Raw genomic sequence first — 19254 nt, 5'->3', positions numbered from 1 at the left:
TGATAATATGTTAAGCGCAGTATACGCATGTGACTGTATGTGGGGTTTTAGTACTCTGTCTGCTGAATGGTTTGTTTGTTAGGTTGCCTCTTACAAAGCCTTCTGTTTGCTGTCATCCTCTCTGTTTGTCTGTTGAGGGTTGTCATATATCAGACCTTGTGAATTATGTTTCAGCCTCCTTTTCATTTTATTAATAAAACTTATCTTTGCCTTCAATTTTTTTTATTCAAATTTGTACTAAAAAATCTGAACGGTATTATCACTTTGATAATTGATGGATTTGATGCTATTATTGTATGAATTTTAGCCAAATTAATACTAGAAAATTGGGATGCTATGCTTTGAGAATTGACTTGACTATTTTGATGCAATTATTGTATGATTATACTATAAAATTGGTATGATATGCTTTGAGAATTGACAGTTTTGATGCAATTATTGTATGAATGTGATTCATACTATAAAACCATAATGGTATGCTCTGAGAATTGACCAAAATGTGCAATTATTGTTTGGCAAACTGGTTTCTGTTTCAGCTGTATACGTTTAGGTGCACTTCCTAGTGCTGTTGAATGTTGATGGATAACTACAATGTGGGAGAGCACCTAATTTGGAGCCATATTCGATGGTTTTAGATTATAGCTGCTTGCATGGTTAGTCTTGTAGCATGTATGGATGTAGTTATGCGGGACATGCTGTTATGGAGTGAATGTATGTCTGTTTTATATATCAGATGTTTATAGCAGCAGGACTGGAGGCTATCAGATTCGGATTATTATGTGTGAGCAAAGTTTCGGGGAAGGCTACTGTTATTGCTGCAATAGGTGTCAGGTATATGTCCAAATATGTTTTTGCAGTGGGGACATTCATAAGGCCTTTCACGAGTTTTTAGTGGAAGGTTAGGGTGCTAAGAATTTCCATTTGTGTAAGTATGAATGTCTTGGTGATGGTACAAAGTCAAGTGGTCTTATGCAGACAGAACTTTTTCGGCACTGATAATGTTAGGTGGCAATGCATGGGAGTAATTGAACAGTTTTAGCAAAAAGTGGATATGGGGGGATAGTATGATCATATGTGAAGCAATTAAGATGGGACTGCTTGCTGTATTATGGGTAAGTTTTGGTCAGGGTAGACTAGTAATGCTGCAACTTTATGTATTTGCAGAGCAGTTTTTAACATAACTTCTGTTAAATCTGCCTACATCTACTATTAATGAAGTTTATTTTGCCTTTAAAGAAAATGATGAAACCAAGGTTAGCAATACTAAAAGACCTTTGGCCGGAAAGTGACTCCATTTTGGTAGTGCTGACTTTTTCTAATCATACTTTGGTCCCTTGGTCTATTAGAAAACAGATGGTTAAATTGTATAGGGTTAACGAAAAATATGCTTTTTGTAGTAGGTCACATATATAGAGAGGACAATTTTTGTGCAGACAAACTAGCCCGTTTTGCTTCTTCTCTAAATGATTTTTGCTGGTTGAATTCTGCTCCTATTTTCATTGCATCGGAATTGAATAGGAATAGAATACGTTTGCCTAACTATAGATTCTCTTGATTTCCCTCCCATGGGTTTGGTTCATGCCCCCCATGGTCTTTTGTATTTTCTTCATCTTTTGCAATGAATTTCTTGGTTAGTGGCTGGGGGATCTTTAGTGTTTGGGGTGCCAACCTAGTCGGGATTGCAAGCTCTAGGGTGAAGTTAGCTAACCTTGGTTTATTAAAAAAAAAATACTATAAAATAGGGATGTAATGCCTAAAATCGATGTTCAAAATGCAATTGTAATGTGAATCTTCATTCAAATTCGTATTGTAAAATGAGATTTTCGGCTTGAGAATTGAAGATCTTAAATGTAATTGCAGTATGAGTTTTTATTCAGATTCATACAATCAAACTTGGATGATATGCTTCAGACGTATTCAGGAAATCTCTAATCTGTTGGGATTGAAGGTTAGCAATGCTCCTTTTGATTACCTGGGTATTCCTATTTTCAAAGGAAATCCAAGGAAAATATCATTTAAGGCCTATTGCGGATAAAATAAAAAACCTCAGCCTGGAAAGGGAAGTTTCTCTCTTTGATGGGTATGGTGCAACTTGTGAAATCTGTCATAGAAGGAACCTTGATGTATCCTTTCGGTTATACCAATGGCCGGAAGCTTTAATTAATGAGCTGGTAAAGCATATTCGAAATTTCATCTGGTCAGGTGATAGCAAGCACATGAAGCTGATCATGGTCTCTTGGATGAAAATATGTAGGCCTCTGAGTGTAGTAGGAGGTCCTGGCCTAAGGTCTCTCAAAGCTATTAACAAAGCTTCCATCTTGTCTCTGACTTGGAAGTTCATTTCTTCAGTAGATCATTGGGCCGAGCTGATGAGAGCAAGGGTTCTCAAAGATGGTTTTCAGGTGTGTAGTTATACCAAATCATCTCTGTGGTCAGGGATCAAACAATTTTGGAACACAGTCTGCACATTGGTTGATTTGAAATGGCAAAAAAACAACTTCTGGAGGCATAAATGGATCTCTAAGCCTATTGCCATAGCCCTGAATATTCCACCTAATCTCCAGAGTAATCTGCAAGCCGTAGTTGCAGACTTCATCCAGCATGATCATTGGTTGGTGCCTGATTGGCTGCAGCCAGCAGAAACACCACACATTGCCTGTCAATTTGTCATGTTTAGATTGTGTGGCTGTCAATTTGGCTGAATAGGAGTGGGGGAAGCATTTAGTGCTATTCATTGCTCTTGGGAAGATTATATGACACTTATGGTCGTGCGTCGGACCGGAACCGAAGGACACAACTATTGACCGCCGGATAATTGCGCAGTCTGTCACAGGGCAGTCCGATGACGCACATCTGCAGACGCATGGTAGGGAGGCCAAGGGGACATCACAGCTAGCTTTGTACCAAAATGGGCGAATATGGCACAAGGGAAGTTGTGCCCCTGATGAGAGAGAAGATCAAAATCACGAAAGAGGAAATATGGGGGCAGAGTTGAACGTTGAAGACAGGGGGGTTTTAAACTTGTTCATGATGAGCCACGTGACAAGCAGCAGGTGGAATGGATAGTGGATTTGGGTAGTGATATTCACACCCCCACTAAAGTAACTTACCCCCAAATAACTGGCCCAAATAGCCACATATCAGCCCAAAGTAGCTCCTGGCAAGTGTATTCTCGAAAAGGAGGGGGCAAAAAGAAACAAGCCCATATGTGTGTCGTCAATGATCAGCGGACTACCATAACTTCAGAAATCACCAGAATGCACCCAGATCAGCAGCATAAGGTCGAAGAGCAAACGGAGGACCAATTAAGCAACTCAATGCAGCAACACGTGGCCCTACCACAAGTAAGGTCTGATGGCATATATCAAACAGAAAATCATAATCAAGATGCAGAAAACATCTGGAGTATGGTCACAGGTTTAGGGATGACTACCCGTAATTCCCAAAAGAACTATGTTCAGCAGTTGATGGAAATGGAGAGAAGAGATGTCGATGAGGCCGAGAGACTGGGGAGTAGGAGGCAGACCCAATGAACATTATATCATATAATGTAAGAGGGCTTGGGAGGGGGGTTAAGTGGCCAACAATTCGAAGGATGGTCAAGGAGAATCACATAGACATGCTATGTCTACAAGAAACAAAAAAGGAGAGTGTTGACAAGGCAATGTGTATAGCCATGTGGGGGATTCAGAAATCAGTTGGGAAACATACCCTTCAATCAACTCAGCTGGCGGCATTCTGTGCATATGGAATGAGAAATCGTTCAAGGTAGAAAGCAGAATTTCAGGCACAGGCTTCATAATGTTGATAGGCAAGTGGAGCCAGGAGACACAGGCAGTGCATATAATTAACATATATTCTTCGTGCCATCTTCAAAATAAAAGGGCACTTTGGGAAAATGTTAAACAGTTGAAAAATCAAAATCCTGGAGGATACTGGTGCATAGTAGGGGATTTCAATAACATCAGGACAGCTGAAGAAAGAGTGGGATCAGGTTAAAGGGGACTGGTGGAGGGAAGTATTAAAGAGTTCATGAATGGATCGCGAAGTTGGAGGTAGAAGAAGCACCTTGGGTGGGTAAGCGATTTACATGGTTCAAACCAAATGGCACTGCTAAGAGCAAGTTGGATAGGTTTCTGGTTTCTCCAGAACGGCTATCCAAATGGCCTGGCTCCTCACAATTCACGCTCAATAGGAACTTTTCGGATCATTGCCCTGTAATGCTCAAATCTAAGAGTATTGACTGGGGTCCAAAGCCTTTTCGAATACTAGACTACTGGCTTACAAATAAGTCCTTCAAGAATTTGGTCCAGGAAAGCTGGTTACATAATAATCAGAGCGGTTAGGGAGGATATGTGCTAAAACAGAAATTTAAAGCTCTCAAAGACAAGGTCAAGGTGTGGAACAAGGAACAATTCGGAGACACTTACAGTAAATACAAGAAAATTGAGGAAGATTTAAATAAGATGGAAGAGGAGACAGGTGACAGGCTACTAAATCATCATGAGTTGGTAGTTAGAAAACAGCTTCAACAATAGGTATGGGAGGCAACTCAGGCACATGACTTATTACTGAGACAAAAAGCGAGATCCAAGTGGATTAAGGAGGGAGACTGTAATTCCAAATATTTCCACTTGATGATTAATTCGAGGTGAAGGTCTAATTGCTTGAATGGGGTGCTGATTGACGGATCGTGGAGGGATGAGCCAACAATAGTCAAAGAGGAAGTTAGGAGGTATTTCTTGCAGCATTTCCAAGAATCTGATCAGGCAAGACCAAGACTTGATAGTACTTGTTTTCAGACCATTGACATCCAGCAGAACGAAATGTTGGTGGAGCGTTTTCACGAGGAGGAGGTTAAAAGGGCGGTGTGGAGCTGTGGTAGTGATAAAAGTCTGGGTCCAGATGGATTCAACTTTAAATTCATTAAGCAATTTTGGGATATCATCAAATATGACTTCTTAAGATTCCTTGATGAATTTCATGTAAATGGAGTTTTTCCAAGGGGCCTCAACGCATCTTTCATAGCCTTAATTCCGAAGATAGTGGATCCTCAAGCGTTGAATGATTACAGACCTATCTCACTGATAGGTTGTACTTATAAGATACTTGCTAAGATCTTGGCGAACAAAGTGAAGAAGGTTATGCATTTCATTAAGCGAACGACAGTCAACATTCATAGAAGGCAAGCATATACTTCATAGTGTGATGATTGCAAATGAAGTGGTGGAAGAAGCCAAAAGATGTCAAAAGCCGTGTCTTATCTTCAAGGTTGATTATGAGAAGGTGTATGATTATGTGTCTTGGGAGTTCCTTAATTACATGATGACAAGAATGGGTTTCTGCACAAAATGGATCCATTGGATTGAAGGATGTCTAAAATCAGCATCGGTTTCGGTTCTGGTTAATGGCAGTCCTTCGTCGGAGTTTGTACCCCAAAAAGGACTTAAGCAGGGAGACCCACTATCACCTTTGCTATTTAACATTGTTGCTGAAGGACTTAATGGCCTAATGACCAATGCTATGGAGAGAAGGTTATACACGGGATTCTTATCAGGCACAAACAAAGTGGAAGTCAGTCTCCTCCAGTATGCAAATGATACAATATTTTTTGGGGAGACAACTATGGAGAATGTTAGAGCAATAAAAGCCATCCTAAGGGCTTTTGAGCTTGCATCGGGATTAAAAATTAATTTTACTAAAAGTAGTTGTCGGGCTTTCGGTGTGACGGATCAATGGATAAGTGATGCAGCCAATTACCTCCACTGTAGCTTGATGTCCTTTCCTTTCACATATCTTGGTATCCCTATTGGTGCCAATCCAAGAAGATGTCAGACATGGGACCCTATCATTACTAAATGCGAGAGAAAACTAGCGAGATGGAAACAAAGACATTTGTCTTTTGGGGAGAGAGTGACTCTCATAAATTCAGTGCTAATGTCTGTTAGACAAGTGGCCTCAGATATCTTAAGAAGGGGAAGTTGAATTAAGATATTCCAAACTACTTCCCCAATTAGAATTCTATTTAACTTTTTATTCAAGTTATAAATTCCCTTAATAATGAACTTCTTAAATATTGATTCAAATAAAACAATTTGAATATGAATATAAAGCAATAATAAACAAAGGAGATTAAGGGAAGAGAAAGTGCAAACTCAGATTTATATTAGTTCGGCCACACCCTTGTGCCTATGTCCAGTCCCCAAGCAACCCGCTTGAGAGTTCCACTATCTTGTAAATTCCTTTTACAAGTTCTAAACACACAAGGACAATCCTTCCTTTGTGTTTAGAATTCCTTTACAACAAGAGACTCACGGTCTCTTAATCCCTTAGAGAATGAGGAGAAGAAGGAGAATGAATCTCTCTAGAAAGAGATAGATTTTACAGATTGAGCACTCAAATAATTCCTTAATGAATTGCAATTGAATTGGCCAAGGAATTCTTAAGAGGATAAAATGATTTTGCTCTTTGAGAGGATAAACACTTGTTGTTCTGAAAAACTCTGAGCAAATTCGTGTTTAAGTCACATATATATAGACCATTGGTGGTCATGAATAAAGCCTTTAAAAAGTTGTGACTCTTAGAATTATTTTTTTGAAAATCCTGTCTGGTAATCGATTACAGTAATTGTGTAATCGATTACAGCTTTTAAAATTTGAATTAAGACGTTTATTAACTGCTGGTAATCGATTACCAAAATTGTGTAATCGATTACACTGTCTAAAATTTCGAATTCAAATTTTAGTAGCTGTTATAAAATATATTTGGCCACTGGTAATCGATTACATCCTCTGGTAATCGATTACCAGAGAGTAAAACCTTTGAAAAACACTTTTTAATTTAAATTACTTGGCCAAACCTTTTGCTAATTCAATTAGGAATTCCCTTCCTAATTTACTAGTGATCATCTTGATGTTGTGACTTGTAATCTTGAAGTATTGTCTTGAATTTAATCTTGAAAAGCCCATTTGCATCAATTTTATCATATCATCATGATCATCATCAAAACACCAAAGGCAATTGCATCTACAATGTCCATTCCTATTTACTTTTTCTCTTTTTTCAGGGTTCCTAAAAAGGTAGTGGACAAGTTGACACTACAGAGCAATTTCCTATGGGGAGGAGTATCTGAACAAAAAACAAAATTGCTTGGATCAGATGGGAAATGGTGTGCTTGCCAAAAGAGGAAGGTGGTTTGGAGATTAAAGACATCACTTATTTTAATATATCACTGATGGGCAAATGGAAATGGAAGTTATTTCAAAGTCAGGGGGAATTGTGGGCAAGGGTGCTGGAATCAAAGTATGGTCGTTGGAGGAGGCTAAATGAGGAACCGAGAGCTACTAATGAATCTATATGGTGGAGGGATCTGAAGATACTGTCTCAACATCCACAGCAGGGGCAGTTATTGGACAGGTCGATAAAATGGAAGGTTAGGTGTGGGGATCAATTTAAATTTTGGGAGGATACTGGCAGGAGGAGGGTACCAATTATTAGAGAAGTATCCTAGGCTATACATCATATTGGATCAGCAAAATCAATTAATTCAGCATATGGGAACCCACAAAGACACAGGATGGGTATGAGATTTCAAATGGCAAAGACCACTGTTCGACAGTGAGATAAAGCTGGTAGTTTCATTTATTCAAGAAGTGGAGGGGTTCAGAATTCAACCTCTCATTGGCGACTAGTGGGTGTGGGAGGCTGACCCAACTGGGCAGTACTCAGTTAAGAGCACATACAGTGTGCTTAGACAGCACGTACCAGCGGAGGCCCAGGGGGAAGAGTTCACGGAATTATGGAAGCTCAAAGTTCCATCTAAAGCGGTTGTGTGTGCTTGGAGACTACTCAAGGACAAGCTACCAACCAGAGACAACCTGAGGAAAAAACAGATTGAGTTGCAGGATTATTTATGTCCCTTTTGCAGAATAGTGGAGGAGAGTGCATGCCACTTGTTCTTTCATTGCAGGAAAATAATTCTGATTTGGTGGGAATCGTTGTCATAGGTGAATTTGGTGGGTGTCTTTCCACATCACCCTAGACAACATTTTAATCAACACGTGTCTCAAATCTATGAAGGAATGGTGGCATCTAGATGAAAATGGTGGTGGATAGCACTGACTTGGACCATCTAGAAGCACAAGAATAATATAGTTTTCTCCAATAACACTTTCAACGCAAACTGAATGATGGATGAGGCAATGTTTTTGTTATGGACTTGATTGAAAGATTTAAAGAAGAATTTCACCATCCATTATAATCAGTGGTCTTCAAATCTTACACACGGATTTCGTTGTAGTTAACATTAGGAGGGCAGGGTAAATATTTGTAATAGTTTCTTTTATGAGGTTGCAATTCTGGGCTGGATCATCCAATTGGCTGATTTCAAATACAACAGAATTGTAATCTCAATCCTGTAACTTTTAGTACCTCTGGTACTCATTTAATATACATATATATATTTTGGCTGATAAAAAAAACAGTATTTCGTATTCTAAAACTTGTGGAACTGCAACAGAGAAAAAGCAGTCAGGGAAACCAATGATGCATCACCAACAAACCAAACTTGCAGAAGAAGAAGAAAGGACAATGATTGGGCTCTTAATGCATTACACTGGGAACCAATCTCCTCCTCATCCTCTGCGATATGAATATGACAAGGGATCAGAAATTTTAAGAGGACAACGGGGTTTGTGTGTTCTAGCTTGTTTGTCGACTCCTCTTATAGCTCTTAGAAAGATAATCCAACCAACTTAGCTTAATAGGCATCATGTTTTTTATTTTTACTTTTTTTTTACTGTTTCATCATTCTTTGGTTAATTCCAACTCACACTCCCGACATGGGATTCAATATTTAGTTTTTATTGCTCCCATTTCTCTCTCTCTTGCTACATTTTTTTCTTGCTGATAAAGCAACTCTTTATTCCAAGCACTTTCTTCTTGAGTTTCATTTCATTCCTCACAAGAGTCTTTGCATTCTTGATTTCACAAGAACATACCCACTCTGCAAGAACCCGTTTTTCACTTTTCCAGCTTCATACTCTGGACCCCACATATCCACCGGAAAGATAGATGTTTTCATAAACATATACCAAAGACCAAAAGTTTTAAAATTTGAAAATTCACTATCGTTTATAAACTTACAATGTACCAACAACTCTTTGTGTTTTCTTCTAATACTCTTACTCCAAATATTCGAAGCCATGCCAAAGTCAGATATTTTATATTCATCTCGTGATCAAGCAATATATTGCTTGCCTTTAGGTCCTGATGTATCACTTTTAGTCTTGAATACTTGGGAAGGTATAGAAGTTATTGAGCAATTCCTCCAATGATGTTCAACTGTTTTTCTCACTCTAGCAAATTCTTTCTAGCTGAATCTGTTTTAAAGTAAGGTTGCCTTGTTAATATGCTACATGCTAACATCTTTACCTTGACAGAAGATAAAACAAAAGCCAAACAAATAGGTAGAAGTCTAAGCTCTTGTTAGGCATGTACTCATAGATCAATATTCTTTCATCTCTCTGGATGCAGAACCCTAGAAGCTTTATCAAGTTCGTGTGCTGGAGTTTGGCCATGAGTTTGGCTTCATTCGTAAACTCCATTAGCCCCTGTTCCAAACTTTTAGAAAGTCGCTTTATTGCCACTTCTTGCTGATCACTTAGCGTTCCCTGAAGGTGTCACTATATCAGTTCTTATTCTGAAAGTTTCAAATTTAAGCAAGCAAATTAATTCTTTGTCATACACATGGAAGCTAGCCTTTCTCTTGGCAAAATTTGCCAAATTTATCCCCTGTCCTGCTCCTGAAATTTGCACATCACTCTTGTCATTGTACACCAACATGTTAACAATAGAGATTTATTCGCATGTGAGTGCTGTTGTTGACAATTCACAGAAACAGGAAAAGATCATTTGCATAATTTTCTTGCAACAGCTTGGTCTTGAACTATTTCTTTTTGTTTGGTTTCCCACTATCCAAATCACTGAAAGTAATGTTATTTCCACTTACAATTTTCTGTCAGTTTTTACAGGGAAAAGGATAAGAAAAGAAAGAGAAGTGTGGGATAAGATGGAGGGAGTGATAGAGAGACAGAGATAGAAAAAATGTTAAAAACTAAACTGTAGAAAACTTGTTCATCACGCTCTTTGGTCGCTAGAATCATCACGAAGTTGAGGTTATTGCATCTTCTACGAAAACTTGTTCACCCCTTGCCACTAACTTTTGTAGAGCCTCACTTCCGATCACAAGAGCCACCACAACGCTAAGATTATCATGTCTTCTTTCGACTGCTCATTACAAATTGATTTGGAAAAGGAGAATGAAATTAGGGTTGGAGAGTTGTTTCTAACTTTAATGCAATGGTGAGTTTTGTTAAAATTCATCATAATCATTAATTTTAATCCAACAATTTTTATTTATTTAAATTAAGATTATGTATTTTTTTATAAATTGAGGAGATCCACTCGCAGGGTAAATAGGTACTAGGTACGCGCATCACTCTAGCCTCGGCTTCAAGTTCAAAGGACTCTTGTCTGAGTGGGTATATTAGTAATATAAAGTTATTCAAATGTCTTCACTTAACAATTGATGTTTGATTGAACAATGGGGATTAATATTTTCTCGATGAGTAGTTTCGTAACTAATTTTGCAGTGGGTTGTGTGTTTTGAATGAATCAATTCGTATAGTTATATATTCAGTCTTTCATCATAATGAAATTATACTTAAGGCCATTAGTGTAAATGCGAGCTGCCAAAGATCCTGAATTTTCCAGTGTGTTATGTTTTATGAATCACGGTTTTGACATGAAACGAGTAACGTAATAACTACAGTACAGTCAAGGAATTAATCTGGCACAGATCAAGGATAAAACAACATTAACAAGGGAAAAAAGTAGCAAAAATTTGTAGATGACCATCTGGAGACTGTGACCTTGACAACGATGTAGATACTTGTTAATATGACTGGTCCAAACTTTAATTAGTTCTCTCCAAACATTGAAAAGAGAGTCTAGTAGTTAGACTCGAGGTTTTAAGTTTACAATCTTGGGTTGTACATTGAAACATGATTTGACTGCATTTAAAAAATCCTTACAATAATCCTATTTTACGAAATTACGCAGTAACATTGTTTTTTGTTTAATTTTTGGATAAAAATAAATATTTTTACTAGTTATTCGGTTATGGAAAGACATCATTTCATTCAAAAACATCTTTACCCAACCAGGATCATGGTTAAGGAATTAAAAGTTAAAGATCTATTTTTTTACAGAAGTTAAAAATCTTTATTTTGTTTTTCGGAAAGTTAAAAATCTTTATTGAAAAACGTAATATAATACATTTAATATTATGAATACATTTTTATTGAAGTTAAGGAGTACGAAAATTTCAATAACAAATTAGTACGAATTTAATGAGAAAAATTTTCCATTTAAAAGATAAATACAAGCTTTATTTAGACAAATTTTTATAAATGGCAAGAAGAAAATTAAAAAAAATGATTTTTTCACAAATGAGAATCAACCCATATGCTTTAATGCTTAGAAAAATTAAATGAAAAAAAATATACTATAAAAGTTGAGGTACATTTTTTTAATACTAATTTATAAGAAAAAATAATTTATTTTACCTTTGTATTTTTTTTTCTCCAGTAACTACTTGTTCATAAATTTATGCAAGAGGCTCGTACTCTTAATCATTCGAAAACCAATTCCTAACTTCACAAATAGGCATGGAAAAGAGTCCAAAGAATATCCTTTTAAAAAAATGACATCTTTTCTGTGTGAAACGAAAAATTTGAACCCAGCCATGTTCTATTTCTTTCTTTCCCCGCCATTTTGATTATTTACATTCTCGTTAACTCTGCAAGACTGCAACTTGGGTTTCACACATTGGAACCAGCCAACTTTTGCCCCAGCAATGATGATTGATGAGGCTCTAAGATCGTTAATGTTGTATCACAATATTGCCAAGAAGTGAATCAAGTGATACTTCCCCATCACTCTAATCTATTTGTATGCATCACAAGTTTGTTTATGTATAGTTATAATCTTATAATAACCACATATTGAATGCTTTTGTGCTTTGACACCTTCTTATCAATAACCAAGAAAAATTTTGAATTCTGATAAGATCCAGCATCTTTGAGAAAGAAATAGAAATCGTATTCTTAAAAAAAGTTTTCAGATTGGGAAAATTGACAAACAGGGCTAAAGATTATTATCAAGTAATTCATTTTTATAGTGTACAATATAGATTTAATTCAACATTGAAAATGACCAGAAACTAAAAAAAAAAGTATAAATAGCAGTAATTCACACCAAACAAACTCAAAATCGCTCAGCACCACACTGGGAGAAGAGAAGTAAAAATCAAAGACACAAAATAGTAAGAGAAAACAGTAGAACTAGAACATTGTTTGCATTAAAATGATCTTATCTACAACCTGATTGAGTCAGGCCTTCCCTTTGACTTAGAGCGTTTGACACTGATAGAGGACTCTTGAACAGAGAATTCAGAGTGCATGTCCATGAAGAACTTGTCCACGATGTCTAAATAAACAGGACTTTTAAGACGTGAATAGTAGTGGAGTGCCTCTTCAATGTCTAGCTCGTGCTCAACATCACCCGTATCCATCATCTCCAATTCCTTCATCTTTTCCGCCAAATCATGAACTCCCTCATTCATGCTTTTTGAATTATTCAAGCATTCCTTCTTTCCCATTTCACAGCTCCCTTTGTTTTTCTTCTCTTCCACTACTACTCCCTCTTCAGCAATGCTTTTTTGTGAACTTTGCTTCCTAAGAATTTCAGTGTTCACAGCATCTCCAATTGCATGCTCTCTCGACCTGCTCATGCTATTGCTATCACTCCTCTTTATTCTGTTCAGATCAGACTGCAGCATGTCATAAAACTCATTGTAGAATTGCTCGCTTGTGTAAGTTCTTGCATTTCCACTTCGACCGACGAAAGGATTGAAGGAGAGAGATCTGGGAAGTTTTTGGTACCCTCCAAAGATGACAGACTTGAAGCTTCGGAGGGTCTTGTGAAATAAAACCCTGGTCTTGCGAATGGTTTCTCTAAGAAGCATTTGTGGTTTTTGTTCTAATGTGAAAAAAAAGGCAAGGTTTTCTCTTCTAATGGCTCTAAAAAAGTCTTCTAGAGCAGACAGACACAGTGTTAATTTAATCTGCTCTAGTTCTCGTGTGTGTTCTACAATTTTGTCCTGACTTGTATTTGCATTTGCATATAAAGAGTCTAGCAGATGGTAACTATTCCAAAGGTTACCAAAAGAGAGAAAAACAATTGTACTCTAAAGAGTTGTATTTTCTTCTGTCTAGGTTTCACCTCTACTTTTTTGTCTACGGCATCCCATGTTATCTGTCCCTTTCAAACCTTCTCTCTCTTAATTTATACATAAAACATTAAATCTGGTGGCTATATGATAATTATTATCGGATTTGAGGGCCAAAGGACTAATTTAGAGTCCCAACACTTTGAGAGATTTTGCCCCTCTGATCTAGTGCTCTTCCTATTTGGATTAAAGATAATTGAAGAAAAGGCTACTAGTTTGGGGACTTTAGTATCTAAATTATCAAAAATATTGCATTGATTTTGACTACATGCTGTTTAAAGTGTAGTGGCATTGATTAAGATGCAAAGCTAAAGGTAGTGGGTGGCTACAAGATTATTAGAACAACAATAGCGTACCAAAATCTTGTTACTTTGTTAACCAAATTTGAAACCTTAGACCCCTAAATTAAATAGTCCTTCAGTAATTCTCTCAGTTTCAAAGGTCACCTTTTAAAGTGCAAATCTATTTTAGGAGCTACACAAATAGTAATTACTTAATGCGCCACCAGCTACTGATTTTAACAACAACAAAAAATCACTTTGGGTCACTGAGAAGAATTTCAGGAACTCTTGCTCATAATACCAAACCCGGTTAACTGCCATACGTCCCTAAGCATTGTGAAGGAGAAATCCTTCTTTATTTGTAAGAAAGACATGCATGGTCCCCATTCTACAGTCAGGTTGGCACTGAGAAATGAGAAATGAGAAATGAGGACTAATTAATTTGATATCAAGATAAGATGGATGCATTGCGTTTCCGGTACTGTGAGGTCACTATCGTACACTTAATTGCCAGAGTTTAAGTCCTCCACCCACCTCTGTCCTAAATTGTATGGTTAAACATTAAGTTATTGCACTTGCAAATGTGAGTAGCTAGCACATGATTGTTTCTTTCTTGGAAAACTTGTGCACTGTAACGAGATCTACTGAACTCTGGCCACTGATCACATAACCTATACAACACGGATTGCATGTGTTGAAACTGCATTATTTCCAATTCATGACTCATGAGGATGCTGGTGATATTTGTTTAAAATGAACTATATGTGAATTATTAATGGAACAGCCTAGACTTGGTGTTAATGATCAGAAGAGGAACCGAAATAAATTATAAGAGTGAACAAGTTAACTTCAGATTTTATGGCTCATACATTTCACAATTATGCTAAGACATATTTTATGTCTAGTGTGTGGGTCCTACGTAGATGGAGGGGGCGTCACAAATTATCTGGAATACTATTAAAGGGGGGGACCTCATGCAGACATATATGCACGTAAACCAAGGATAAGTTTAATTCAAAATTGGGCGCCAACATCTGTTAGTTGGGTGCCTGCAGTAGCATAGTCACACCGACACTAGTGTTTTCAAAAACAATCGCAAATAACTTACTCTTAATTAATCTGTAAGTCGCTTTCATGGTTCACAAAATGCACTTTAACATAGGCTACAGCTACACCATTATCCAATCACTCGTAGTATTAGTATTTAACAAGAGCTTATAAACATGTTTTACAATATGCCCTAGCAGATCCACGTATAAGCTTACAGGAGCAAATAATGCTTCCATGAGATAATTTTTTATAATTCAATATATTCAATTTTTATTTTTTCCCCATAAAAAAATGATATTGTTCCCTTAAGATAATTTTCTTAAAAATGAATTAATGTAAAATATTATAAGAAATAAAAGAGAGAATAAATCGATACTAGTTTTTATCACTATTATTTATTGAAATTGAGAGAGAAAAATATTAAACCATTTAATCATTAAAAATTTGAGCTCTAATTTTATATGTAAGAATAAATTCATCATATATCTTTTTATTAAAATATTTTTCGTTTTAGTTTATATATTGCTTAAATTTAAAAATAATTATTTAATCTTCCAAATACTTTTTAATTATTTTACTTATTCTCCTTTTTTATGTTGATGGTAAGGTAATAACAGGGTAGAGACAATAGGCATAAAGAGATCCAATCCACTCAATGAAGGAGCCACTTTTAAACATGAGAAAACCAGTCCACTCTGCATCACACATACGATGCTTATAAGGGGATTGCTATTGGCACTACCCTCGTGGGGTTTAAATATATTTTTTTTTCTGAAATTCCCCTTCCCACAGAAATCGTATTTCCATTCCCAATAATCTTTTATAAAGATGTTTGTAGGGATATGCTAGGTGCACCCAGCAATATTGCTGGTGCACCCAGCAATTCAATGAAAGGTCAATTTTGCCCTTCAGTTAAAAAAATAAAAAGTATTTTTTTTCTTCCCGGAAGCATTCTCTCTTTTTCTCACTGTGTCTCTTCCGCAAAAAGCTTCTTCCCCGACAAGCTTCTTCCCCGACAAGCTTCTTCTCCGCGAGCTTCTCCGACAGCCCTTGGACCCATTTGCTTTCGAGGTAGGTGGCCTTCTTCTTAGCTTTGGTTTTGTTATGCACTACATTAGGGTAGGTTAGTGTAACGTTAGGTTAGTGGAACCTTAGGGTAGAAGACGGAACCTTAGGGTAGAAGACGAAACCTAGGGTAGAAGACGAGAGGGGAGAAGACGAGAGGACGCCGGAAAAAATGGCGGAAATCGCTGACGGAGGAGTCTTCCGGAAGACCCCTTAGGGGTTCTTCCGGAAGTTCCGGAAGAACGTTTTCCGGAAAGTTTCCGGAAGAAGTGTTCTTCCGGAAGTAACCAAACGTCTTCCGGAAGAACACTTCTTCCGGAAGACTTCCGGAAAACGTCTTCCGGGAACTTTCCGGAAGAAGTGGTTCATCCGGAAGAATTCCGGAAGACTCGCACTTCCGGAAGAAGTTTCAAACTTCCGGAAGACCTTTCCGGAAGAACCCTTCTTCCGGAGTGTTTCCGGAAGAACCACTTCTTCCGGAAGTGGTTTTTTTGTTTTTTTTTTGTGTTTTTTTTTAAATTTTTTTTAAACAGAAATTGTTTTGTTTTTTTTAAATGAATTATTTTATTTATTTTGGTTATTTTGTTTTTTAGATTTTATGAAAAATGAAGTTTGGGTTTTTGATGTCATATTTTTTTATAATTTAAATTGTGTATTTTTACTAAATATTAATTTGTAAATTAATTTTTTTTTATAAAAGTAGTTGTGTTTGTTTTTGTTTATTGTTTTTTTTTTAAATTAGTGTTTTTTCTTTAAAAATGAAGTTGTCTATTTTTATAATTAAAGTTGTGTGTTTTGGAAGTTTTATAAAAATACTAATTTTTTATAATTAATTAGTTTATTTTATTATAAATGAAGTATTTTATTTACTAAAAAAATTGTGGATGTTTACTAAATAATTTTTTTTTTACATTAGTTGTTTAATTTTTTTTAAAAATTAAGTTGTGGATGTTTAGTAATGAATTATTTTTATATTAGTTGTGTTTTTTTTTTTTTTTATAAATGAAGTTGTTTAATTTTTTTTTAAAAAAATTAAGTTGTGCATGTTTATTAATAATTTTATTTTACATTAGTTGTTTTTTTTTTATATAAATGAAGTTGTTTATTTTTTTTTAAAAAAAATTAAGTTGTGCATGTTTATTAATAATTTTATTTTACATTAGTTGTTTTTTTTATATAAATGAAGTTGTTTAATTTTTTTTTTTAAAATTAGGTCGTGTATGTGTGAAAATGATTTGATTTAAGTTAGTCTTATTTGTTTATAAATAAAGTTGATTTTTTATAAAGAAAATTGTGTATATTTTGACCGGAAAAAAAACGTGTTCGACATGATTTACAGATCATGGCCAGAACACGAGGTTTAGGTCGTGCCATAGGTAGATTTGTAGGCAGAGATAGAGCTGCTGGCGAGGATGCTGGCGATGTTCCCGAGAGGCGTAGGCCTACTGCCTCAGCCCGTAGGCTACGCGTTCATCAGATGACTACGGAGGGACGTGATATGGCTGAGGACGTCGCTGACATGACTGATGATGTCCCTGAGCAGCCTACGGAGGCACCTGAGATGCGTGCGGACGCACAGGGTGCTGATAGTGGTGAGGGGTCAGATGGTGATGATGCTGCAGAGGGATTCCCTGGTGGTCCACGTGACCCGTCAGTGCTCACATCATTTGCCGAGCATGTTGCACATGCCGTGTGGAGTGGACAGGTATTTTAATTTGTTAATTATTTGTCATTGTTTATTTATTTGTTTATGATTTTTTTTTTTTTAATAATTGTATAATTTGTACTTCAAATCAGGAACGTCCTGATTTGAAGTTAGTGTCACATGGGAGGAAGCTGACACTGATTGGGAGGCCAGTGCCTGAGATTGAAGGCCTGGTGGCTGCCACAGGATTAAGTCCACTGATAGATTGTTCAGTTATTACTGGCGATCCTGGACTTATATCCGCATTTGTGGAGAGGTGGCACAGTGAGACTAGCACCTTCCACCTTCCAGTAGGAGAGCTGACGATCACATTGGATGATGTGTCGTCCATTCTACATTTGCCGATCACTGGCGCCTTGCACAGTTTCCACGCTCTTTCTACGGAGGAGGCCAGATTCTTGCTCACGGAGTTGCTGGAAGTGTCTGCGGAGGAGGCCAGAGCCGAGACAGCGCTCACACGTGGAGCATATGTACGATTAGGATGGGTTCGTGACATTTATGAGACCAGATGTCAGGCCCGGCGGTGGATTGTCGCAGCTCGCGCTTATTTGCTGCACCTTGTCGGTTGCACTCTTTTTGCTAATAAGAGTGCAACATACGTGCATGTGGTCCACCTTGACGCTTTCCGGGACCTCGCTCATAGTGGTGGTTACGCTTGGGGGGTTGCCGCGCTGGTTCATATGTACGACCAGTTAGATGAGGCTTGTAGGACCACCACCCGACAGCTTGCGGGGTACTTGACGCTATTTCAGGTAAATTTTGTGTTTATTAATATGTTAGGTTCGATTATGATTTAAACATGTTTTTATGTTATGTTAACCTCAATTATTGTGTAGTGCTGGATCTATGAGCACTTCCCTAGTGTGCATCAGTGCGTGACTGACGACACATACCAGGAGACGTCCCCACGTGCTTCCCGGTGGTTGACGTCGAAGGCGCACATGAAGGGCATCACAGGAGCACCCTACAGGGCACGTTGTGATGGTTTGACCGTCACAGATGTGTCCTGGTTGCCGTACACGGAGCATCGGGGTGTTAGGGCGTTTCAGGAGATTTCATCGTTCCAGGGTCAGCTCAGATGGGGTCCTATGATCGTCGCAGTTCGACCGGAGAGGGTGGTACGCCAGTTCGGTTACATCCAGAGCATCCCTCCGCCGCCTGTTAGTGCACGATTGTCACAGGAGCAGATAGATGACAGGTGGATGGAGTTTGCGGATCACTTACTACCTGCGGGTCAGCCTTGTTTAGTGCCTGGGCAGGTATCTGCGGATTACATTGAGTGGTTTTTCCGCATATCTCACCCTTTCATGACACCGACCCAGGCAGCTGACCAGCAGAGGGATGCACCAGCTGCAGACCCTGAGGACTACATACAGCCGCCCAGCCCCCAGGTTCCAGTGGCATTTGACCCCCCTCCATATGTGGTAAGATTATTTGCGCGTTTAATGTTTTATGAGTTGTTGTTTATTTTGAATTTCATAATAAATGTTTTTACTGACTTTGACAGGATGATTACGAGGGATATGAGGCGATTGCACAGAGGTTGGAGCGTGTGCTCAACCTTAGGATAGTCACTGCAGGCACAGAGTTATATGACATTATGCAGGACTGCCTGACGATCGCGAGAGGGGGACCCAGTGCTGATGGGACGGTCAGGGCTCGTCAGAGACGCCGCACGGACCATTGATCATTGTATTTATATTGTTGTGTTGTAGTTGACATGAATATTTGTAATTATTACAGTTTTTGTTTAATATAGTTGGCGTGTTTTGCACAGTTTATTATTTTATAATATAGTTTGT

The 19254-nt window shown here is 37.6% G+C and overlaps 1 protein-coding gene across 1 annotated transcript; it reads right to left on the bottom strand.

Annotated features, from left to right (window-relative positions):
* Window positions 1–12200: 12200 nt before the first annotated feature.
* Window positions 12201–13305, bottom strand: LOC100810429 (uncharacterized). Its single transcript, XM_003543593.5, has one exon. The coding sequence runs from the start codon at window positions 13085–13087 to the stop codon at window positions 12437–12439; it is 651 nt and encodes a 216-aa protein (XP_003543641.2). The 5' UTR covers window positions 13088–13305; the 3' UTR covers window positions 12201–12436.
* Window positions 13306–19254: the final 5949 nt, after the last annotated feature.

Source organism: Glycine max, chromosome 13 (genome assembly GCF_000004515.6).
Source record: "Glycine max cultivar Williams 82 chromosome 13, Glycine_max_v4.0, whole genome shotgun sequence".
Taxonomy (NCBI): Eukaryota; Viridiplantae; Streptophyta; class Magnoliopsida; order Fabales; family Fabaceae; genus Glycine; species Glycine max.
Note: the sequence above shows the minus strand (reverse complement) of the source record. Positions and strands in the feature narration are given on the sequence as shown.